General features: G+C 37.4%; 1 protein-coding gene across 1 annotated transcript in view; it reads right to left on the minus strand.

Moving 5' to 3' along the window:
- IRAG2 (inositol 1,4,5-triphosphate receptor associated 2) overlaps nucleotides 1-25,870 on the minus strand; it is a 115,324-nt gene that overhangs the window by 48,359 nt on the left and 41,095 nt on the right. The window contains exons 16-22 of the mRNA XM_078150034.1: nucleotides 23,681-23,844; nucleotides 19,428-19,458; nucleotides 14,603-14,761; nucleotides 13,956-14,118; nucleotides 12,627-12,697; nucleotides 3,590-3,670; nucleotides 1,566-1,662 (exon numbers count right to left, since the gene is read on the minus strand). Coding sequence (XP_078006160.1) covers nucleotides 1,566-1,662; nucleotides 3,590-3,670; nucleotides 12,627-12,697; nucleotides 13,956-14,118; nucleotides 14,603-14,761; nucleotides 19,428-19,458; nucleotides 23,681-23,844 — 766 coding nt within the window. The remainder of the gene's footprint in view (nucleotides 1-1,565; nucleotides 1,663-3,589; nucleotides 3,671-12,626; nucleotides 12,698-13,955; nucleotides 14,119-14,602; nucleotides 14,762-19,427; nucleotides 19,459-23,680; nucleotides 23,845-25,870) is intronic.

A 25,870-nucleotide genomic window follows, 5' to 3' on the forward strand; every position in this document is an offset into this window, starting at 1 on the left:
ATATATCTAGACCACAGAGTGAGTAGAAGAGAATAATGTGCAAGACTGGAAAGGTCTTTAAGACCTTTAAACAAGGAAAGGAGGAACTTATTTGATTATCAAGGTAACTGGCAGCAATTTTAGCCTGTTGGTGGAGAGATGGATAACACATTAAGACTCATGATTTAGTAAAATCACTTTGACAACTCTTTGGAGATGGATTGGAATGGAAAGAGAGACTTGAGGTAGGGAGGCTAATTGTAACAGAGATGGTCTGGAAGAGAGGCCATGAGGGCTACAAGAGAAGTGTCTATACGAATGCAGTTAAGGGCAGCACCAGGTAGTGGATGGAAGACCTAGGCTTAAATCCCTCCTCAGGTACTGAGTAGCCATATTATCATAGACAAGTCACAATTTCTTTTTCCTCATCTATAAAATGAAAGAATTGGGCTGGATGGCCTCTAAGACCACTCTTGATCAAGGTCTTCTGCTTTTTACTTATAGCACTTATTTAGTTATTTTCTGCGCTACACGACTGATATTTTTTGTATGACCTCTGGACCTCAGTTTCTTGAGTTGTAAAATGAGGGGGTTAAACTACATAATCTTTAAGACCTAAATTTATGATCCTATGATCCCTACTTCTAGACTGCAAACTCTTTGAATGCAGGACCACACCTTACATTTCTTTCTCCCTTACAACCTGATATTCTCTTATACAGTCTCTTGCATAATTATGCACATTATTCATGAGTAAGCCTTACTAGGTTTATTGAAGAGGCTTACAATCATTTGACAGATCAACAGGCATATATTACTAGTTCACAGGCATTGGAGACATAGATATAGAAAAATGAAAATCTCTGTTCTCTAGTTTACATTCCATTGGAGGAGACAATATAGGGGTGTGTGTGTGTGTGTGTGTGTGTGTGGGTGGGTGGGTGTGCACACATAGAATAAATATATAGTAGTTGGAGAGGAAGGATACAAGTTGTTGGGACAGATCAGAAGGAAGGAAGCAAGTATTTATGAAGCACCGACTACACATCAGTCACTGTGCTAAGCAATTTATAAATATCATCACATTTAACTGTCACAGCAACTCTGAGAGGTAAGTGATATTATTATCCCCATTCTACAGTTGAGGAAACTGAGCCAAATGGAGATTAAATACGTTGTCTAGATTCACACAGCTAGTAAATGCCTGAGGCAGGGAAGGCTTCATGTAGGAGGTGGTGCTGAAGCTGCACCTTGAAGAGAGGGATGTTTCTATGAGGCAGAGGTAAGGAGGGAATACATTCCAGACAAAGTGGATAGTGAGTGCAAAGGCCTCCCTTGAAGAGAGGAGCTGTATCACGCTTTGTTTTTGTATAACTGGCACCTAGCATCATGCCTTATACAGAACAGATGCTTAATAAATGCTTGTTGAAATAAGGTCCAAATAAATATTTGTGGATTGATTGACTAAAAGGGATACAAACACACATGTGCTGTATCCCCCATTTTAAAAGACACATGTTAACATACCTTCTGTCCTTGACAATGTCTGATTAAGCAGACTGTAAGGAACAACAATTCATGCTTACCTACCAGAGGTGTGTACCAGCCTGCAAGCTCCAAGTTCAATGGTGTCTTATGTATTCCTGCTTCCTGCACACAAAATTTCTTGTGGCAGAACAGCCTCTAGTAAAAAAAAAACCAAACCTCTTATTATCCTTTTCTTCTAAAGTCATCTGTCTCCTGAGCTTTCCTATTAATCTTCCTACCATACATTCAGTCACCCAGGCTCACAGCTTCATTGCCATTCTCATTTCCTCACTGTCACTTACCCCCGTAGCCAATCTGTTGCCAAATCTTGTGGCATCTTTGCTTTCTACTATCAGATAATAGTATCAGAAAGAGAGAGAGCAGGGAGGGAGCTTACAGGGCATCAAGACCAACCACCTTATTCTACAGATGAGAAAACTGAGGTCAAGAGGTTTTGTGACATATCCAAAGTCACACAGGTAGCTGTCTCAGAACAGATCTGAACCCTGGTCTTCTTGACTCTGAAGTCACACGCTAGCTATTGCCTCTGTCTTCTCTCTGTTCACTCACAGTCCAACCTCTCACCGCCTCTCCTTTGGATGACTGTAACTGACCACTCTTCCTCAGGTCTCTCCCTATTACAATCTATCATCCCCACAGTGGCCAAAGTAACTTTTCTAAGACTAAGGTCTGACCATTTCATTCCCTACTCAATAATTTCCAGTAGCTCCCAGTTACCTTAAATTCCTTCTTTTGGCTTAACACTTTCCTACCTTCCAGTCTTCTTACACGTTCATCGCATCCACACACTCTGTGGTGCACTTACACTGTTCTACTTGCTCTTCCTCCCACATAACGGTCCATCTCCAGCTGTACCCTTGTACTGGGTGTTGCCCTTGTTTTGGATGTTTTCCTTCCTGACCTCTGCCTCTCAGAGTCCTTAGTTTCCCATGAGCCACAGCTTACGTGGTACTTTCTACAGAAGGTCCCTTCAGGTACTGGTGCCTTCACTCTCAAAATATCCTATATTCATTTTGCATATATTCTATATATCCTTATGTACATATATTTTGTCTCCCCTGTGGACTCTAAGCTCCTTGAGGTAAGGGCCTGTTATTCATTTGTATTTGTATTTTTAATGATTAGAACAGTATCTGACACATAGTAGGCACCAAAATGCTTGTTGATTGAACTGGTTTTTTATTTATACATTACATTAAGTCTTTCATGTTTCAGTTCCAGAAACAGACAGAACTTTTTGGGTCCTTTACTCCAACACTTTGTACCTTCTCCAACAAATAATTCTTAATCAGCTTTTTATAAATGCAATAAGGGAAGGGAGACAAATTCATCTAAAATATTTTAATCATGAAGTTAAAGTTTTGTTTTTTCTAAACTTTAAAAAAATCATTATTTAACTTAGGCTATAATAAAAGACAGTATGGCATAGTGGGAAGAATACTAAACTTGGGGCCTATTTCTTATACTTATTAGTTATATGCAGATGGGCCTCAGTTGTTTCACCTATTAAATCATGATAATAATCTCTATATTATGTACCAGGGCTATTGTAAGGAGAAGCACTTTAAACACCATAAAGTTCTGTTTTATTATAATCACTTATTTCCTGGAAGTGTTAGTCAACATTGATGTAATACCATGACCCCAAAACTTCTTTTTTTTTTTTTAAAAAAAGCAATTTTTTAAAGGCGATTGGGGTTGAATGACTTGCCCAGGGTCACACAGCTAGTAAGTATCAAGCGTTTGGTCTGAAGTCGGATTTGAACTCAGGTCCTCCCAACTTCAGGACTGGTGCTCTATCCACTGTGCCACCTAGCTGCCCTCCAAAACTTCTAAGAATTTAACTAAGACCCATAGGTCCTCAATACTTTGGATCTCTTACAAACAAGGTTGAGTAACAGATTTATCAGTTTTCTTCCATCACATCAGATTTTCAATCAAACAGAAAGAGTATGATTTAGACCCCAAGGCTGTCAAACAAGGACTAGATCTTTAGATTTTGCCCAGTATCTAGTTTACAGGTAGCACCCAAACAGTGACAATAAGTTTAACTTTTGCTTACCTCTTGTTCTTTTAATGGTTCTTGAATTAAATCCGTGGTGGATAAGAAATCATTATGTGACAAATTTCCATCTAAACAGTTCTATGTTAAAAGAAAAATTGAGTAGAAAAAGAAATCAGAATGGTGAAGGAAGTGCTTTATTCAGAAAATAAATTGAAAGTAAAAAATCAGAACTGAAGTAAGATGCGAAGTTGACCAAGATGATTCAAGTTTATAGCTCCTACTGTTGATGGGAGTTAATACTGGAAAGTGGGGTGCTCCATTGTTGCTCCCCAGTTGCTAGAACTAATTCTGAGCCCAATATGGCAATATGGCAGCATCAAGAATCTGAGATAGCTTTACCAATGAGATCTTCATAAGAAAGGCTATTAAACCACCCCGGATATGTAATCATGGATAATGGATCGATGTGGGTGTGCAAAAATATTAAAGCTGAAAGATTAAATCCTCAAGTCTCAGGGATGAGACATGCTTACTATAGCAGTGTATACTATCTGGTTATTACTCCTGAAGGCAATTAAATCATATTTTGAACTAGAGTTTTCTATATTTCAATCTATTTATATTTAATGTCACAGTGATACTCTGATAGGAGGGAGATTATTCATTTTATTTTCTTGATGTATATGTTGTGCTAGAGGAAGGCTGGAAGTTCCATAACATTTGATGGATTTTCTGGGGATAATTGGTAGGAGAATATGGACAAGAATCACACAGGATGAAAAAGCATGAGTGGGTTAGGATCCAAACTAGTGAAGGGAGCACCCATATCAACAGGATCATGGATATTTTGAAATTCTGAAGCACATGTTGGTCACAAAAAGTCAAGAAACATTTCTTAAAAATTGAGTACCAAGCCTGGAGTCAGGAAGACTAATTTTCTTGAGTTCAAATTTGGCCTCAGACACTTACTAGCTGTGTGACCCTGGGCAAATCGCTTAACCCTATTTGCCTTAGTTTCTTCATCTATAAAATGAGCTGGAGAAGGAAATGGCAAACCACTCCAGTATCTTTGCCAAGAAAACACCAAATGGGATCACAAAGAGTCAGACATGACTGAAAAATTACTGAACAACAAAAAATATACCAAGCCCTGTTTTAAATGCTTGAGATTAAAAAGAAAGGCAAGAGAGCGTCTCTGCTCTCAAGGAGCTCACAGTCTAATGGGGGAGATAACACCTAAACAACTACATATATACAAATTGTATATGGGATAAACTGGAGATCATCAATAGCGATAAAGCACTAGCATTAACAGGATCACATTATGGTCATTCTCGCTGAATTTCAGCAATCTACCTAGTTTATCCTCCTGAATCTTTTTTTAAAAAAAAAAAACCACTATGTCCCAGAGACCAATACATGCAAATCTATCACCCCCACCTTATAGAGCTATATTTTGTTCTTAGCCTATTAACAACACAGGAAGGAGAATATTTCTTTTGTTGCCTTACTGTACCATGGTCTCACACAGCATGGTAGAAAACCAAAAATAAAGCATAGAATGTACATGCAAAGACATGAAACATCCAGTTTGGTCTCTGGAAGTATAAGCTGGGAGGATTTTGAAAGTTTTCTCAGGAGAAAAGTGAACGGCAAACCCTCAAAACCTTTTTAGATGCTCTCAAAATTAAACCTCTGACTACTTAAGTAGAATAAGGGCATAAAAGCATACCACCCAGAAGGATGGAAGTTCTTAAGGCTTCTATATTATCATATTTACTTCTAGGAGTTAGAATAAATTTCTTTACCACTGAGTTATTATTTTTTAAGTCACTTAATTTACCAGATTCTCAATTCTACACTAAGTGCATGCTCAGATAATCTGAAAACAAAGTCCAATGAAACATACTGTCAGTAATAGCTCACTAGTCTAGAATGTTGTAATATTCATCTAGTAGTAAAACTACTGGTATTTGTATTTGATCTTTAAATTAGAATATATTAAATATGATATTTTTTAAACTTTATGAGAGCCAGATAATTTCCCCTGGTGAAAAAACATCGCAATCATGTGCTTCCACCACCAGCAAAAGAGCTTGTACCTGACAAGGTATTCCATGGAGTTGCCTTTTAAATAACTTCTCTCTCCATGAGTCAAAAGTTGCTATAAAGAGATATTGACAATCATCTCAGTCTGAATATGATTTATCTTCTGTTCAATCATTTCATGATCTCATTGATCTTACTTAAATTTTTAGATAATAAAGAACAGAACAGAAACCAGACAATATAGTAGATCACTGCTTTGGAGAAAAGCTTTCCAGATATGATAGTGCTTTAAAAAAAAAAGTAAGGCTAAAAAACAGGGATAGGAGAAGAGAAAAATTGGGACTTGGACTATCACCCTCAGAAACATAAAATTAACACCTTCATCTTTTTTTTCCCCCCGACCTGTGATGTCATTGGATAAAGGAAATACTTAGGGAGGGCAATTTCTCTACTAGTACAGGTTGGCAGTTGAGAGCATTAGGGAAACGCCTGAGAGAACAATGAGAAGTTTATATAGCCAATACATGGCCAATGCAAGAATTTAACCCAGTTCTTCCTAACTCTGAGACCAGAATTCTACTATACCATGTACCCTACTCTACTTACCCTGTTAGGCATAAATGGAAAAAATTATTTTTATTTTTATATTTCCAATTACATGTAAAAATAATTCTAACATTGATTTCTAAAAACTTTGAACTTCAAAATTCTGTCCCTCCCTCCCCTCTCCTTGAGAGGATAAGCAGTTTGATATAGATTATACATGTTCAGTCATGTAAAATGTTAGTCATGTTGCAAAAGAAAACATAGACCAAATTTGAAAAAAAAAGACAACCTCAAGAAAAATAAAGAAAGTAAAAAAAAAAAAGGATCCCTCAATCCACATCCAGACTCCACCAGTTCTTTTCTGGAAGTGGATAGCATTTTTATCTTAAGTCCTTCAGAACTGTCTTGGATCATTGCATTGCTGAGAATAGCTCACTCATTCACAGTTGATCAATGTACAGTATTGTTGTTACTACATATAATGTTTTGGTTCTGCTCACTTCACTCTGCAGCAGTTCATATAAGTGTTAATGGACTGTTTTTTAGAATAGGGCTATGTTTTATAAAGCTAATTAAGTATTTGAGTTATATAATAACTTCCCACTCAAAGAATGCAACCCCAGTGACTCAAAGAACAGCAGCATTGTGTTTTCCTCACAACAATATGAGGCAAGTAGTATATGATTATCAGGGCAGCTAGGTGGTGCGGTGGATAGAGCACTGGCCCTGGAGTCAGGAGAGCCTGGATTCAAATCCAACCTCGGACACGTAACACTTACCATCTGGGCAGATCACTTAACCCCAATTGCCTTGCCCCCCCCTCAAAAAAAAAAAGAAAAAAGTAGTATATTATTATCTTCAGAAGAAACTAAGAGGCTCCAAGATCTTCACAGATTATTGATGTAGAGCTTGAAGGGACTTCTGAAGTGTTCTGTTTGAAGTCTCACATTTTACAGGCAGGAAGCTGAGTCTGAGAGAGGCGAAATTATTTGTCCCAGATCAAAAAGGTAGTGAATACCAGTGATTTGTTCATTATTACACAGCTGATAACTCTCTGAGATTGAATTTGAACCCATGTCTCTTGACTCCAGTGTTCTTTCCACTATGCTATGTTCACCTTTAAGAGAAGAAAAGCTAGTCTGAGTAACCAAAACACTATCAGTAACTTCATGCCAGAAAGTACAAGCACGTTATCCAGAGAACGGCTTTCCAGTTCTGTCTCTACCTTTACACATAATTTCAACGAAGTTAGTAATTTGGTTACTGACCACATAGCAGATTAAAAGCAAATAAAATTAGAAGGAGAGTAGGGGAAGGAGGAGGTGGAAAGGCATGAGGAGTGCTGTTAGAGACAGGCACAATGACAATAGTTGAAAGGCACAGATAACACTATGACAATGAAGGAAGACACAATTTTTTTTTAAAATTGGAGCTCATTAAGCACAGAGATCAGGGAGCATGTTGTGTAGAAACAAGCAGTCCTATGCCTCAATAGCTCTGAAAGACAGTTTACTGAATTTCAGCATGGTATAGAAATCCCAAATTACTAAGAAGTTAAAGTATGTGCTGATGAATATGTAATACATTTTAGAAAGATCTTTGTCAAAAGTTATAAAAACAAAAAATAGTTGGCCACATAAAGAAAAAAACGTCAGCTTTCTAGAAAATTCACGTGTACAGAGTACCTCATTTCCCAATGATGATAGACAAATAAGGTATTACTATATTATATAGAGAAAAACTTTTCAAATGATTGCTCATTTGACCTCTAGAGCCAGTGAAACACTACCTACTTCATGCCATGGAAAGATGATGGATTTAAAATCCAGAATAAAACATATGTATTTGGACACATCCAATGTGAAAATTTGTTTTTAATTGTTCAATTGGGGGAGGCCAATGGGAGAGAGAATTTTAAAATTTAAGAAAAGAAAAAATATGTAAAGAACTACATGTGAGGTAGTATAATGAGGTCAAATGAGATAATATTAGTATATTAAGTACTTCTTATTTTTTAAAGGTTTAGTATGTTTTGTTTTTTACATTAAACACAGATTACTCTCACTTTATAAAAGGTATCTTGTAACAAAGTAAAAAGTAAAACTTGTAATATAGTGACCTCATCTGCAAGTACACGCACCATTTCACACCTGTAACACCATCCCCCATCTACTCATTTTGAAAAAAAAATCATTGTCTCTTTCTCCCATGTTCCATCTTATTGAAAAAGAAAAGAAAAAACAAATTTCTTGTAACAAAATAATATGCAGTCAAACAAAACAAATTACATCATTGGCTATATACAAAAATATTGATGTCTCATTCTACACCCTAAACCTATCACCTCTCTGTAATGGATAGTATATTTCTTCATTAGCCTTCTGGAATCATGAATAGTCATTGCATTGATCATAGTTCTTAGAGCTTTCAAAATTTGTTTTTATAGTGTTGTTATCGTACAAATTATACTGTCCATTCTGCTCATTTCATTCTTCATTAGCTTATGTAAAGCATTTTTTAAAGAAGTGCATTGGAATGGATAAAAAATACATGAATAAGTCTATTGATAGAGACTTGGAAGGAATAAAAAATGTGTTATATTTTATGAGTATAAATTCATGTATTTAAATGTGAATAGTCACAAAGCAATTTTAAAGGTTTATGGTTATTGAAAATAAATCACCTCTTTAAAAAGTACTCCAGTGAAAGTCAATCTTTCTTTGTTAAGTTAGGTAATGAGGCCCCATTTCTTCCGTCCTCCAGTGAATTCTGTATCATGCTGTAGTACAAGTTAACACACTCACTCTTTCTCTTCTTCCCTCTTACCAAACTTTCACATAGACTATATAGCTGGAACAGGCTACATCTCTAAAACTACAAGATAAGCACATGTTCATTCTGTACAGTTGTTTCCATAAAGAGTCCATTTCACCCATAAGGATACTGTAAGTCATGGGGGAAAGGACTATCTTACCCTCCTCCCCACTTTTAATCCCTGTAAACCTGAGAAATGGGATTGGGGCTTTGTTCTGGTCTGTTTTGTTTGTTTGTTTGTTTTCCATTCTAGGCACAGGTGGTAGAGTCCCAGAACCTGGAATACAGAAATGATGACCTTAAAGTAAGGCTCCTGGGGCAGGTAGGTGATGAAGTGGATAGAGCACCAGCCCTGGATTCAGGAGGACCTGAGTTTAAATCTGGCCTCAGACACATAACACTTACTAGCTGTGTGACCCAGGGCAAGTCACTTAATCCCATTGCAAGAAAGAAAGAAAGAAAGAAAGAGAGAGAGAGAGAGAGAGAGAGAGAGAGAGAGAGAGAGAGAGAGAGAGAGAGAGAGAGAGAGAGAGAGAAAGAGAGAGAGAGAGAAAGAAAGAAAGAAAGAAAGAAGAAAGAAAGAAAGAAAGAAAAAAGAAAGAAAGAAAGAAAGAAAGACAGACAGACAGACAGACAGACAGACAGGCTCCTAGGCCAGATATTAGATGCCCTGAGAAGCTAGGGTGCCTGGCACTTGAGCCCAAGAAGAGCTTTGGACTTGGAACTTGGTAGAACTATGTTATACAGCAGCTGAATTAAACTGCAAACCTAATGCTCCTTCCCTCCTCAGAGACTGAAGATGTGTGGGGTTGGGGTGGGGGGAATTATGCTCTCTTAAGCAATGGCAGGAAGAGTGTTAATATATTTGTTCTTGCTATGCTTTTGAAGTGAATATTCTGTTATAAAAGCTGACCTGACTGTTTAGTGGTTAAGTGGAACTGCGGTCAAGGAGACCCCATACAATTGAGGGAACATCATTGATGGAGGTTGGAGACACTGCCAGAGAGCCTAGACATCCCCAAACTCCACTGGGGTGCTGGAGAACACTGAAGTGGGATGACATTTCATGTGGGCATTCAAGCAGTGGGCACCAGGGTAACATACATTACAATCAAATGTCATAAAAATGATATAAATGTGGGTTCAGGGGAGGAGAGATGACACTCATTTGGGGGAATCAGTGGATAGCTTCACGAAGGAGGGAGCATGTAACATGGTCCTTAAAATATAGGTTTTTTTAAAAAAATTTCAATTTTTTAAAATTTCAATTTTGGCTATTATAAAATAACAACAACAACAATAATAACAATTATTATTATTATATACATTTAGCCTTTTAGATATATGATAAGCTCTTTTGAATGATTATTGGTCTCATTAGAGGGTTGTATAATATTCCCAGGCTTGATCTATAAGGCTTTATAAGGAATTCTTCAACTTAGTTTCTGCATTAGACTTCCTACACATTAGTGCCAAATATCTTTGATGCACAGAGGGAATGGGTAGGCTACAATCTTTTACCAAAGAAGAACAGTGCAGGAGTAGTTTAAAGAATATCAGAGAACTATGGGATTAGAAAAGGAGCTGGGCTGGTATCCATAGTCATTTTGTGTGCTTCCCTGTGTATGATGTCAAGAGATCTAGAAAAAGGCCTCCAGTTTCCTGGCTGCCCAAACCCAGGGAAAATTTACGGGAGGACATAGATAAGAGAAGGAATGAATGGATTATAGTCATCACTGTTAGAGGGTGGACCTACATTGACGAGGTCACAAATCCACTAAGAATGAACTTAATAACTGTCCATAAACTGAACCAAATAACCATATAAAGTAAGGTATAAAATTTCACCCAACTACTCTAGCTTTTATTAAAGAGCAAAATGTATATTAACAACAATAAAAACAAAGCAAAAAATAGAATGGGTAGGATTTTGACAGGCAGAATTAGGGGAGAGTGCATTCCAGGATAAGGGAAAAACACAAATAGTAAGGAAAGTAGAGCATGTATTCAATGAATGATGAATTTCATCTTCTAACTCTAAGCATTTTCATGGGCTGTCCCCTATGCCTGGAATCCACTCCCTCTTCATCTCTGCCTCCAGCCTTTCTTGGCTTCCTTTCAGTCCCTGCTAAATTTCTACTTTTTACAGGAAGCCTTTTCTGATCCACCTTAATTTTTGTGCCTTCTTTCTGTAAATTATCTCCAATTGATCTTGTCCATAGCTTGTTTGTACACACTTGTTTCCATGTTACCTCATTCATTGGACTATGAGCTCCTTGAAAGCAGGGACTTTTGCTTTTCTTTGTCTTTCCAAAGCTTAGCACAGAGCAAAGGACTATTAGTGTGTTGCAAGAAATTATGTAAGGGATGATTTCAGAGAAATCTGGGAAGATTTGTATGAAATAATGCAGAGCTAGGAGAACAACTGACACAATAACACATTACAAAGACAAACTTAGAAAGATTTAAGAAGTGTGATCAGTGCAATGACCAGTGATGACTCCAGAGGACTGATGATGAATTATGCTACTTACCTCCTGACAGAAAAGTCACACATTCAAGATGCAAAATGAGTCATGAAGTTTTGGATGTGGCCAGTGTCAGAATTTAGTTTATTTGACTATACATATTTGTTATAAAGGTTTTCTTTTTCATTTATTCAATTCTTTATTTAAGTTAGGGGGTCATGGTTGGAGGGAGAGAAAATAAATGCTTACTAATTTGAAAAAGTTAGAAATTTGTTTTCAGTGATCAAGCCTGATCCCTTCAAAAAGAGATATGAAAATGTGTTTCTCTCCCTTCCTTGCAAAATATAGCAACAAAATTTTATATAAGTAATAATAATTACTCCAAAGATCTGAATATGGCTGTAAGGATAATGGTAACCTCAACAGAAATAGGGAAGTTTAGAAGTAGAAATGGGTTTCAGTGATCTTTATTGGGGACCCATTATGACCTTTATTAAAGTTATAATGAGATCCATTTTTGCAATGTTGTAATATAGAAGAAGCTTCTTAGGCAAATGGTATAAAAAGCAGGATTCAGCCTTTTAGAGACAGAGGATACCACTGATAAATAGAGAAGTTTATTATGGGTAGCAGGTTGTAGAATATCATGGAACTGTAGGTTATGAGCTAGAAGGAACCTTAGAGATCATCCAGGCCAACCTTGTCATTTTATCCATGAGGACCGAGTCTCAGAGAAGTTAAGTTAACTGACCTGCCCAACATCACAGAGTAAGTGGCAGAGCCAATATTTGACCTCAGCCCTCTGACTTCAAATCTAGCATTCTTCCCACTATACTGCACTACCTTTCTGACACGAAATTAAATTCAACAAAAATTTATTAATCATTAAGACACTTCGGTAGATTTGGGGATACAAAAGCAGAAAAAAAAAAAGGAAGGAAACGAGCATTTGTTAAATGCTTACTGTGTGATAATACTTGACATGCATTCTAATGGGAGGAAAGAATTGGAAGCACATGGAGGTGTCACTGTTTCCAAACTAATTTCTCTTCTAACTAGAAATGCATTAGGTCAATTTTTCAATCCAGTTTGAATACCTTACTCATTCGGCTCTCTGAAGGATGTTAATAAAGAACCTCCAAGGAAGAAATGGAGATCAATACATAGACCAAGAAGGTATTTTAGGCTGTCTACAGACAGGCCCACTTAAGATATACTTTGGTAGACTCTAAGGTCTCATTACTGTGGGTATTTCTTTCCTTCAAAGCAGACTGAAACACCTCCATGCCTAAAACATATAAACAGAAATCATAGAAAGTGATAGGAACTCACAATTTCCCACTAAATTTTATTCATATTAAGCTGATTGTTGATTAATAACTTTTTTTTTTAGTTTCTGCACATCTTGTGCTACTAAGTAGCCTACAAGATCACATTTAGAAGTGAGTTAGCTCACCATATAGGGGTAATCTGAAAGTGTTTGTAATGTAAAAACAAAACTCATCAATAAAATTTTAAAGTGTAATAAATTAAGCAGCAGTTGCATAAGCTATATTTGAGACACCTGTAATGTAGTTTTGCCATGCTTGGGCAATTCCAAACAATGTGGAATCTTCCTCCAACCATTTAATTTTACAAGGGAAAAAAAAAAGACAATCTTTTGTAGCAAACCGTATGTTATCTGACAGCTTCATACAAAATATGTATGAATTTATGCAGCTGAATTTAAGGAAAGCTGGCTAGTGTTGTGTGTTTTATAGGTTGTCAACACTGATATTTTGGAGCAGAAAGTTAATTCTCAATTCTCCCAAACATCTCTCTCAAAAGAAGGCAAAAGATGGCTATAGCAAACCCAAAACAAAGGCAAGGGCACCCTTGACCCTCTAGCTAACCTTTAACTTCATTTTAGATGAAATCCTTCAGTTCTAAAATAGTGAAGTATTTCTTAAACAACTGCCTATAAAATTTTCTTAGTAAAGATAAACACCCATAAGTGCAAGAGAAAATTGAAATGCATCTTTGTTTTATCAAACTTTATAGTAAGAATGCTTTATTAAGATTGTTGGGCTTTTTTCTTTTTACATATATTTAATGAATACCCATGTAGTACCAGCTACTATAGAGAGATTTTAAACAATTTTGTGACATTGTTTCTTCCCACTGAGTGGGGTATGCATCATTGTGGAGGTATTCTATTCTCTGGGCACTAGCTGACTTATAAAATTATCAAGATAGACTATGCATACTTTATTTTTTTGTTGTTGTTATTTCTCCATTTAGTCTCAGAGGCATTTTGTTTTTAAGAAATAGAACTACTGGAAGGTCCAGTGCCTGATGAAAGTGCAGAGAAGCAAGTTATGTTGTCTGGGTGACTCAGACTAAGCAGCCATTAGGAAAGCCCAGAAAAGCCTAGGCCACAGGGTCAATCATTGTCACCAATCCAGATGACAATAATAGCAGTCATGAGCTAGAAAGCAAGTTTTTCATCCACTGCCCAACTTTATGTTATACTTAAGGATGAAACAAAATGACTCAGTAGTACTTACGTTTCAGTTTTCTTGTCTTCTGTCCAAGTATCTGGCAAGCATTTGATAAGGTGCTATTTAATGCTTGGAAATCTTGCCCTTCAGAAACAGCTTCCTCCAACTTGCGCTGCAAAGACTCAGCTTTTTCCTTGGCAGCATGGAGGGCCTGTTCTTGATCCTTAGCCTGGACATGCAATAGGAACGCTGAATTTTAACAAAGCAGCAAACTTGGAAAACAATTGGCTGTTAATCCGACCTCCCTCCTGAACAGACACACACACACACACACACACACACACACACACACACACACACACACACACACACACACACACACACTTCAAAATTTGCTTTCCTTCTCAGGAGGGTGATCAGCTCCTGCTGAACTTCTGCAATTCTGTATTTGCATGGGTTTGGTATGCTTGAGCTATTTCTGCAACGGTAGAATCTCTATGTGCCAAGCTGCCTCTTTCATCAGCAGGCTAGCTAGGCTGTTAACACCACCTCTTTTACAACTCCCCCTTTTACTTCCTCTGCTTAGAGCAAGAGAGCTGGGGTCTGAGCTGAGCAGTTCCCCTTTGGGTTTCTTTTTTTTTTTCCTCTTTCTCCATTTTTGCCTCATCACACCAAGGAGAGTTGGTGGGTAAATGAGTCAGATTCCCCTTTACCTGCCGCTCAGCATTCTCCACTTGTTTGATAGCTTCTTGGAGCTGCTTCCTAAGTGTGTCTCCCTCGTTTACTGCATCTTCTTGTGACCTTTTAATGGCGTCTAACTGTTTCTCTCTGGAAGGGGGTGAGGGGAGTGGTGGGAAAGTGCAAACCACAAGCTGTCAGTGACATTTCAAATGTCACACACCTGGAGAGTTCTGATAAACTCATATTTAATGTAGTTCCTCATAAATTAGGGGACACATTAAAAGGACATACACATTTTGTATTTCAGACAGAAATGGCAATTTATGACCCATTTTATTTATTTTTGCTGCAAACTATTTTTTAGACTATAAGCTCCTTGAGAACAGGGAGTGTCTTTTGTCATTCTTTGTATCCCCAGCACTTAGCACAGTGCCTGGTACACAGTAGGTGCTTAATAAAATGTTTGTTGACTGACTATGGAAGGGGTACAGGGAAGGGAACAAGCATTTATTAGGCAACTACTATGTATCAGGTACTGGGCCAAGTGCATTACAAATATCATCTCGTTTGACTCTCTCCTAAATGAATTTAGGCCAGCTGATTAGAGTATAACACTACAATAAGACTGAAAATATAGATATGTTTGTCTTTTCATGATCTTCTTTTCTAGGAATACAATCCACCTAGCCATCTTGCAAATATGTGAGACTACTCAGTAGGGTTTATCTGAGACAAATGTGAAACAGATGCCACTGCTCCTTTTTCGGTGTGCTTTCCCCTCTTCAAAACTTCTATCATGCTACCATTGGGGTGTGTTCTTTCTCAATCCCCAACAAAATATATTCATTCTGTCTCCCATTTCCTTTGGGTTCTATTCTTTTCTAAAGAATATGATAAACCAATCCAAGTTGAGGAGCTAATACAGTAATGCAGAAAATGTTGAAATTTTCATAGTGATTGCCTGAAAACAATGTCTTAATTCAGGAGAATTAATGATTTTGGATATATCAGTTACCATGACAAATTGGTACAGGAAAATATTTTCATGATAATGATCTTTTAGCTGTCTTTCAAATCATACAGGGAGTTGGCTGTCTATTTCATCTATGTAGGAAGTTAGTTCTGGTTACAAAGAAAACCAGAAAGTTTAGTACAAAGAAAGCTTAGTACAAAACTATTAGTACTCTTGAAATTACATAGTCTACTGATAATGAGTCAGTAGCTTCATCTTTGCATATGATGACACCACAGTTTTATTTTTTTGCTGTATATTGCCCCAATAATATTAGCTTCTTTCATGCCCATAGGATCTCCAATGGAATTGTAAAAAGCTAAGTGACCCCTCAGAATGCCCAATTGGGATATAAAAGCTAGCACAGGCATCATTTGTCTTTTGAGTTACATGATGTAATGTATGGAAGGGCAGTTTTGGAATTAGAAAAACCTGAGTTCAAGTGCCATCTCTAATACACACTAGTCTTATGAAGATGGTAAAGTCAATTTACCTCTCAATGTCTTGGGCCATCCTTTTAAGATTAGAATTACAAATTCTAAGAATAAGAATTACAAATGAGTTGTTGACCTGAACTGAGATGTGTGTGTGTGTATGGGGGCGGGGTGTTTTCTAACACCAATAATATCACAGGTCTAGACCTCTTCTCCCTTAAAAAAGCACTTTTCTTTTTTTTTTTTTTAGGCAATTGGGGTTAAGTGACTTGCCCAGGGTCACACAGCTAGTAAGTGTTAAGTGGTTGGTCAGATTTGAACTCAGGTCCTCCTGCCATCAGGGCCAGTGCTCTATCCACTGCGCCACCTAGCTGCCCAGCCCTTTTCTATTCTAAAAGAGGTTAGTTCAACCAGAAAATTTCAAATTGTAAGGGAAGATTAATGCACTTTCATACGACAGAACTTTTCATATTTGTATTTCTCACAGTTTCCTTACCAATCTTTTACCTTCAGTCTCTCCCTTTTCCATTCATTCTATCCAAGACTTACAAATCAATCTTCCCAATATATAGCTCAATTAACATCATTGCTTTGCTCAAAAATCTCCCAAGGTTCCTAATTTCTCATAGACTTCAGACTCTCCAACTTGCCATTCAAAGCCTTCTATAATCTGTCCACACATGATGACCTACTCATCACTGATTCTAGAGCAATTTCTCTACTTCCCTATACATCTTTACTTATATGATTCCACATGCCTGGAATATCCCTACCCTCTTCCTGCTAAAATCTTTCTCATCCTTCAAATACTAGTTCAAGCGCACTTCTTACCTGAAGCCTTCCATGATTTCCTTGGTGTGGAGCTCATAGCTTATTTGCTTATATTTCTTTTATTATGTGCTATTTGTCCTTATTATGTGCTATTTGATATTGTAGTTATTTGTGTATCTTAGTTCCCCTCTTAGACATAAATTCCTTGAGAGGAAGGATTATGTCTCCCTCTGAGTCTCCTCTAAGGTTTTGCACTTAGGTACTCCTACCATCTTAGTACAGACCATTATGAATCACTTATTGCAACACTCTCTTGAAATACACTTCTGCCTTTATTTTTTCCCCTCTCCAGTCTATCTTTCAAACTGTTCCAGACATCTTTCTTATATATAGATGTAATCATGTTATCACTATGCTCAAAACCCTTTAATGGTTCCTTATTGCCTATGCCTTTAGATCCAGAGATATACAATCTGGACAGTTAAAGAGAGAGAACTAGGGTAGAGGTAGAAACCCTGGGAAGCAGACCTGCATCTTCAGGAGAGAAAGGGGAAGTAGAGGAAACAGAACAAGGTCTCTCAGCCACCTGGTCCCAGGAGAAAATGGAGCCATGTGACCTAAACTCCTTCAATAGAAGGAGAATTCCTGGACCCGTTTTCTAAATCCTTTCCAGAGGAATACAAAGACTCAGGATACTACTGAAAGCCATAGGCTTATATATTTCCATTAGGATGGAAGTAGAACTTACTGGAATGCCAAAAGACTGCTTATCTAGCCATAATTTTAAAGCTGGAAGCGATTTTGGTGGCCCTTGAGTGGTAGGCACTTAATAAATGCTTGTTGACTTGACTTGACCTATAAGTCTACAGGAATTCCCACTACAATATACCCACGAATAGTCATGCAGGCTGTGCTTGAAGATCTCCGAACATACTTATCTCCTGAAACAGTCCATCACACTTAGGAATTGCTCAAATTGCTGAGAGTTTTTCCTCACATCTAGTCCAAATTGTTTTTTTTTAACTTCCACCCATTGTTCCTGATTTCTGCCCTCTGGATCCAAATGGAACATGTCTAATCCTATTTTCATATGGCAGTATTAAAATACTGGAACACAGCTATGATCTTCCTCACATTCTCCTTCTCCAGGTTAAATATCCTTGGTTCCTTCAATACGGCATAATCTCAAGGCTTTTGAGGCAGTGAGGTCAGGATGTGGATAGAGCACTGGGCCTGGAATAAGGAAGACCCAAGTTCAAATCCAGTCTCAGATCCTTCCTAGATGTGTGACTCTGGGCAAGTCACTTAACCTCTGTCTTCCTCAGTTTCCTCAACTTAAAATAGGGATAATAAGAACACCTACCTCGCAGGGCTGTTGTGAGGATCAAATGAGGCAATATTTGTAAAGCACTTAGCACAGTGTCTTGCACACAGTAGGCACTTAATAAATGCTTGTTTCCCTCCTTCCTTTAACCATCCTGGTTTCCCTTTTCTGGATGTTCTCCACCTAATCAATTTCTTGTACTTTGCTCCTCAGATATGGATGCAGATGACCAGATGTGGCCTGACCAGGGCAAAGTACAGATCACCTCTTTATGCTCAAGAGCTATGCCTGTGTAGCAACCTAAGGACGCTGCCACATCAGACTCTTGTTTCAAATGAGTTTAAAATTAATAAAAAACTCAAATTTATATCTGATTATGCCTCTCCCATCTTATACCTATGACAGTGATTTCTTGAATTGTGTCAGACTTTACATTTATTCCTGCTGAATTTCACCTTATTGGATTCAGCTCCCAATTCTCCAACTTCTCATTATTTATTTGGACCCTGCCTCTGTCAGCCACTGAGTTAGTTCTCCCTCTCAGTCTTGTGTCATTGATAAAACTGTTAAATCATCCAGGACTAAGCATGGAGCTCTAGAGTTATTCCATGGATATCTTTCACACTGACAATAAACCATCATTAACTACTGTGAGTTCCACCAACCAATTATGGATCCATGGGATCATACCATCATCTAACTCATATCTCTCCATGTTTGCTTAGGAGAATAAATTGTATAAGATTCATTATTAAATTCCTTGCTAGAATCTAGGCAAACTGCACCTATGAAATTCTGTGATGGACTACTACTGAGCTGTACGAAACAATAAGCGATATTAGAAAAACATAGAAAGACTTACATGAAATAATGAAGAGTGAAATGAGCAGAACCAAGAGAGCTTTGTATACAATAATAGCAATTCTGTTCCATGAATAACTGGGAACAACTAATCTGTTCTGAGCATTATAAATATTCAAATCAACTACAAAATATCTATGAAGGAAGATGTCATACACCTCCAGAGAAAGAACTGATAAACAGAAGTGTGTGTAGCATGGTTTTACGTATATGTGTATATATGCATATATACACACATATACATATATACACACGCATATACATACATACATATAATATGTGTGTGTATGAAAGGAAGGAGGGAGATGGTTCAGAACTTCAACTGTAACAAAAAATAAAATAAAATTTTTAAAAATGTAGGTTGAACAGATAGTCAAGAAGTCATTGAACCTCTCAGAGTCACTATTTCCTCATCTGCGAAGTGAAGATTATGATCATTGCAATACCTATCTCACCAGGGCATCATGAATACAGTGCTTTACAAATCTAAAAGGGATATAAGAAAAAACAGAAATTCTGATCTATCAGTTGATTAATCTTGTACATAAAGGAAATATGGCTGATTGTTTTGACTTGTTCTTGATAAACCTGTGTTGCTCTTTATAATCACCACCTACTTAAAAATTTATTTTTTTTGTTACGAATGTTATAGTAATCACTTCAGTAACAGTGAATTGATACCCAATTAAGGAAAAATATAATAAGAGAGTTTCTAATGGCCTTTGATGGATCAGATCACCTGCATCAGATGAATTGCATCCTTGGGGACTGGCAGAAATATTAGATGTGATTGTTGAGCCACGTTTATTAATATGTGAAAGATCAAAGAGAATGGAGTTGAATTGAACAATACTGTGGGTCTGGAGAAAGGTAAATATTCTATTTTTATTTTTAAAGGGAAATTATATTTTTGAGCTGTTCATTAAAAAAGAGGCAGGGCAGTTGCCCTTTGCCTGTCCCACAGCATCTTTCTTGTTCTCCACAGTCTTTCAAATAGTGATAACTGGCAATAGGTCTATCAATTTCAGTACCTGATGTAGGACATTTGGGCAAATAGCCTCTCTTAGTGTATCTTTCCTCATATTGGGTATATTCCTTATATTGGCTATCAACTCCCTGTTAACCAATTTTGTTCAGTCCTTTACTGTCCAAGGATTGCACTACCTGGCAGAGCAAACAGAAGCAAAATAAAAATGGAATAGCTCTGCCCCTTTTCTATTATCAGTTACCATTGCTTAATCCTGCCCAAAAAGCAGTCCTATCCCCTTCCTTGTTCTTCTCTCCTTTCAAGTTAGCTAGAAAACTGAAAACCTTTTTTATCATTCTTTGTTTTCCTCATTTATCTCAGTTCATTCTGAGCTTCAGCATTCCTTATCCTATTCTTACAGTACTATGCCACACATCATTTGTTACCTATTCCTGTTTTCATCTTCTGTAAGTTTCTTTTTAAAATCCCACTTGGTTTGAGTTCCCTGTTCATCCACATTAGTTTTTCTAGACAGCTTCCATTTTTCCTCCTCAATGAAATTGTTTCCTTTGCGTTTTCTGGATGTCATTATTGGGCATCTGTTATCCCTCTTGTTTGGACTTCCCTCATAGAATTTAGGTACATGGCATTATGTATATCCTTCCACTGGAACCTGGAATTCCATAAATCAAGGGTGCATGCTAGAACATGCCCACCTTTCTTTTCCTCTGTTACATATTACAGGAGCAAGTTTCTCTTCCAAAGAGAGTCTAAACCCTTAGGTCAGAAAACTGTAAAGATGGGAGGCCTTTCCTGTTTTTGTGAAAGGGCACTCCCCATAAAGGGAAGGAGAACTGTATCTCCTGTTGGTGAGCTACCATAAGTCCTTTGTTTGTTTTTGGCATTTTCTTTGGGGTGAAATAAAGACTGTCATAGTTAATATGTGCTTACATGGAAACTAGAACTTTTTACTCACATCTGTTTGAGACCTAGGAATGAACTATATTTTTAGGTTCCCATTTTCTCTTAGTCAATCTTTTAATAAAAGAAGGAAGGAAGGAGAATAGGAAAAAGGAAGGTAATTAGTATCAAGCATCCATTATATGCTAGGTACTGTGTTAAACACTTCACAAATATCTCATTTGATTCTCCAACAATCTTGGAAAGTTGGTACTATTACTATTCCTATTTTACAGTTGAGGAAACTAAGGTTAAGTGACTTGCTTAAGGTCACAGCTAGTGACTAAAGCCATATTTGAACTCAAGTCTTCCTGACTCCAGGGCCAGACCTCTGTCCACTGTGTTACCTAGCTATCTGTAAGGGAAGGGATGGTAACTATGTAATACAAGGTCATTCTCAGAAGGGCATTAAATCAATATATTCCATGATATAACTTTTACAAATAGGCTGTAATGTGTTAATGAGCATTAAAATGGACTCATTTGATGTCAGATAATACTATTAATGTATTTATTTTGGTTTACCAGGAGCTTTTCTCATAATCCTCAACTGTAGGGAAGCTCAAGTATTAATGCCCCATTTTCAGATGTGAAAGTGAATCTTGTTGTTTTGCAGACTTGCCCAGGACTAGTCAGCAGCTGAAATGGGATTCAAACTCAGGTTTCTTCAAGTCTTTCCATTATACCATTCTTCTTCATGTCTAATGTAATGGGAGATCTGTATACTTAGGCTGACTTCTAATTTGACCCAGTCTTGCCTGTACTTTTCTCTTAACTATTCTTAACTGCTTGAAAGGGGAATAATGATAACCCTAGCAGAGGGGGATGGTATCTCTTGAAGGAAGTCATATACCCACACCACCCACTGCTATGAGGAAGTCTGGACTCCCTGCTCTTTAGGGAAAACAGAAGATCCATGCCTTACATGCTCATTCTGGTATCCTCAGTCCCTTATCTCTAAGGGGAAAAGAAAATGTTCTTTCTTGAATTATCTCCTTCAAATATGGAACTCTATGTTCCTGGCTGCTTTCTTCATATAATTATGAGCTCTACCTACATTTAAGTTCAGAGGAACCAAATGTTTGCCTCTAGTTTAACATACAAACTCGTCATGTTGGTCTTTAAAATCCTTTATGATCTGGCTCCATGCTGAATGAGAGATAGAAAACCTGAACTTAAATCCCATCTCTGCTCACCTTTGTGATCTTGGACAAACAAGTCTTTTGACTTCTTTGGGCCTCAGTTTCCTCATCTCTAAAAGCAGGAGGCTGTACTAGATGACTTCTAGTGTCTCTTACAGCTGGAAATAAATGAATCCTATGATCCTACTTATTGCACTTCTACACGAATTTACATTCAAGGGAAATGGGACTACTCGCTCTTCCTTGAACTCAATACTTCACTTTGTACACCCATGACTTTACAGAAGCAATGCTGGCATATATTCTTCTTTCTCATCTCTACCCTTCTGAATCTTTCACTTCATTCTAGGCTTACTTCAGGTGTGGAAGCCCTTCCTGATCCTCCTAGCTGTAAATGCTATCTCTTTCTCCTAAAATGATTTACTTATTTGGGTATATGCTGTGTCCCCCAATAGAATATAAGCTACTTGCGTGCAAGAAGCATATTTCTTTTTGTCTTTGTATCCCCAGCTTCTTAAACAATGTTTTCCATATAATAGGTGCTTAATCAATGTTTGCCAAATTGTTCAATAGAATATACACATAGTCTACCAGAGCTGGAAGGTTTAATCCTCTTTTAACCCCCAGTTGTTTTACTGATAAAGAAACTAAGGCTTGGGTGTAGTAGGAGCAACTTCTATTAGAGTCCCTGTCACATGGGCTGGGTTAATATTTCCTTAAAAGGCAGAGGAGCTGTTTCTAAGATTTGGTGGTCCAGGGGATAAGGGTCTGAGCTTTTACATGGCTTCCAGTCACCCAGGTAATAAAAATGCCAAGTCCAGTAGGGTGTCCTACTTCCCAGAAGCCATGTTTGAGATGAACCCATACTACTCTAGGAAGAGAAAGAACTTTCTACTCCAGCAATTTCTTTAATGTAGTCTACAGGAAATTTTAACCCGTTACTCCTGTCCACCCACTCTACTTCTAACCATATTGGCTTATTTGCTGTTTCTCATGCACAGTACTTCATTTCCAGTCTCTGCACCTTTGCACTGGCTGTCTTCTGGGCTTACAATGCTCTCTCTCTCATGATTTCTGACTCTTGGAATCCCTGGCTTCCTTTAAGATTTACTCCAAAAACCACATCCTGCAGGAGGGCTTTCCCAGTCCCTCAAGCTGCTAGTGCCTTTTTTTTATGCTTCCATCTCTTCTACATTTATCTTTTATGAACCAATTTATGTAGATGTTGTTTCCCCCATTAGAATGTAATTTCTTTGAGGATTTGTCTGGTCCTCAGTTTCTTTATCTGTAAAATAAGAATGTTAGACTAGATGACCTCCAATGCTAATTCCAGGTCCAGTTTATGGACCTGTGATCTTTGTTATTACTTTTAAATCTAAAAATTCTATTCTATGATTCTAAAGTTCCTATTGTAGAGGAATGATATTATTATCTCTGTAGATTTAGACATTTATTGCTCACATATTAGAACTTGTAAGTTAATTATGTAACATGTCACGTCTGGCAAACAAAAGGTTTTATGAGAACAAGTCACATTCTCATAACCTGAATGAAGAAAAATGAAGGCCACATCAGAGACTTACAAATTAACTATACATATGAAGCACAGATTTCTTTAAAAAAAATTAATGAACATTACCTGAAATGTAATTCTTTCTTGACACGGCGATATTTGTGCTCGGATCTCTCCAGATTCCCTACCACTTTAAGGAACTCTTTATCAAGAGATTCTTTGTAGTTTCCCAAGAGGCGCAGTTTTAGAATGCAGAGATTTAGCTTTGTTTCTAGGTCATGTCTGAGATCCTACAAGGAAAGTTACAAAACAAAATTCTGCGTCACACATAGCTAAAGAGGAATAAATCACATAGCCTGTAAAATGCTCTTGTCTTTCCTATGGTGGCATTCACTATCTCAAGATGTCTCAGTAACTATATTTAAGCCCATAACTAATTTCCCATCTCTAAGGGGCTGATTAATAATTACCCAAATTCAACAAGCATTTGCTAAGTTGCATGTCATCTCTCCCTCTCTCTCTCTCTCTCTCTCTCTCTTCCTCCCTCCCTCCCTCCCTCCCTGTCTTCTAATAAATATTATCTCATTTTATTCTCACAACAATTCTGGGAGATACAGACTATTATCATCATCCCATTTTACAGATAAAGAAACCATGGTAAAAAAAAGGTTAAGTGACTCACCTAGGGTCACACAGCTTAAAAGAGTCTGAAGCTGGATTCAAACTCATGTTTTCTTGATTCTAAGTCTAATATTCTATCCACGGTATCATTTAGCTCCTTTGTATGAATACAGTCTCAGAACATCATATAAGCAAATAAAGGAAGACAGCGCAGTAATATATTATTTGTGGAACTGTGAACTGGTCTGTCTTCCTGGAAAAACATTTTGGAATTGTGTGGGAAAAAAGTCACTCCTCTTCTCAATAAATTATAGTATTTACCCAGAGGAACAAACACAACCCCCTTTCAAACCTTTCTAGCCTTATTATTCATTACTCTCCTTCACATTTTCTATGGGCCAGTTAAAATAGCCATCTTGCTGGTACTTACAGTAATCTGTCTCCCATCCCAACTAGGCATGGTTGTTTCCCATGCCTAGAACACACTACCACTTCACCTACACTTAGAATCCCTAGTCTCTGACAAGACTCTATTTGAGTGCTTTCTACACAAATCTTTTCCTGATCCCTGCCCCTCCCCCCAAATGCTGAGTCTCCTTTCTCCCACAAATCGCCTTGTGAACATGTTGTCTTCTTTGATATAATATAAGCTCCTTGAGCATAAAGACTGTTCTGCTTCTTTCTTTGTATCTCCAACATTAGTGCTAAAGATCACACAGTTCTAGGTGCTGGAGCTGGCTATCAAAGCCTGGGCCTTCTGTCTTCAGGAATGATTCTTTTTTCCACTGTGCCAGGGAATTTTAGTGGGTCAGGATATAAATTACAGATTAAATTGGCCATATGTTAAAAATTTTTTAAACCATTGTCTCTCTTACAAAAAGACCATATTCTTTTCCTTTTCTAAAATATGTGTGAATGTAATGGAATACTATTATGTCGTAAGAAATGATGAAAAGGACAATTGCAGAAAAACCTGAGAAGACCTGTATGAACTGATACAGAGTAAAGTGAGCAGAACCATCTATCGATCTGTTGTCAGTCAGTGACAACAGCATTATAAAGACAACTTTGAAAGGCTTATTAATACTGATTAGCATAATGACTAACCATGATTCCAGAGAAAAGAAACAAGCATTCATTAAGTGCCTACTATGTGTAAGGCACTGTGCTAAGCACTTCACAAATATCTCATTTGATCTTCACAACAACTCTGCAAGATAGGTGCTATTATTATGCCCATTTTATAGTTGATGAAACTGAGGCAAATAGAAGTTAAATGATATGCCCAAGGTCATATAGCTAGTAAGTGTCTGAGTCTAGATTTGTTCTTAGACATTCCTGACAACATATCCAGCACTCTGACCACTGTTGACACCTAGCTGCCTTTGAATATCAGAGATGAAGCATACTACTCATATCCTTAAAGAAAGGTGATAGATTTCAGGTGAAGAAAGAGTTTGTTTTTACATGGGCAATGGTGGAATTTGTTGTATTTGACTATGCATTTTTGTTAAAAGGGTTTTCTTTTTTTTCTAGGGGAGGGGGGGAGGTAGTGTAGGAGGAGAGTGAATAGATTTCTAATGGATACAATTTTGAGTAATAAAATAGTCTTTCATAATTAAAAAATGTTTACAGAAGAAAGAATTGAGAGATATGTTTTCAGCTGGAATGATATAGGAGGAAAATGTAAGTTAG

The sequence above is a fragment of the Phascolarctos cinereus genome, unplaced genomic scaffold (assembly GCF_003287225.1).
Source record: "Phascolarctos cinereus isolate Bilbo 61053 unplaced genomic scaffold, phaCin_HiC Scaffold_1;HRSCAF=81, whole genome shotgun sequence".
NCBI lineage: Eukaryota > Metazoa > Chordata > Mammalia > Diprotodontia > Phascolarctidae > Phascolarctos > Phascolarctos cinereus.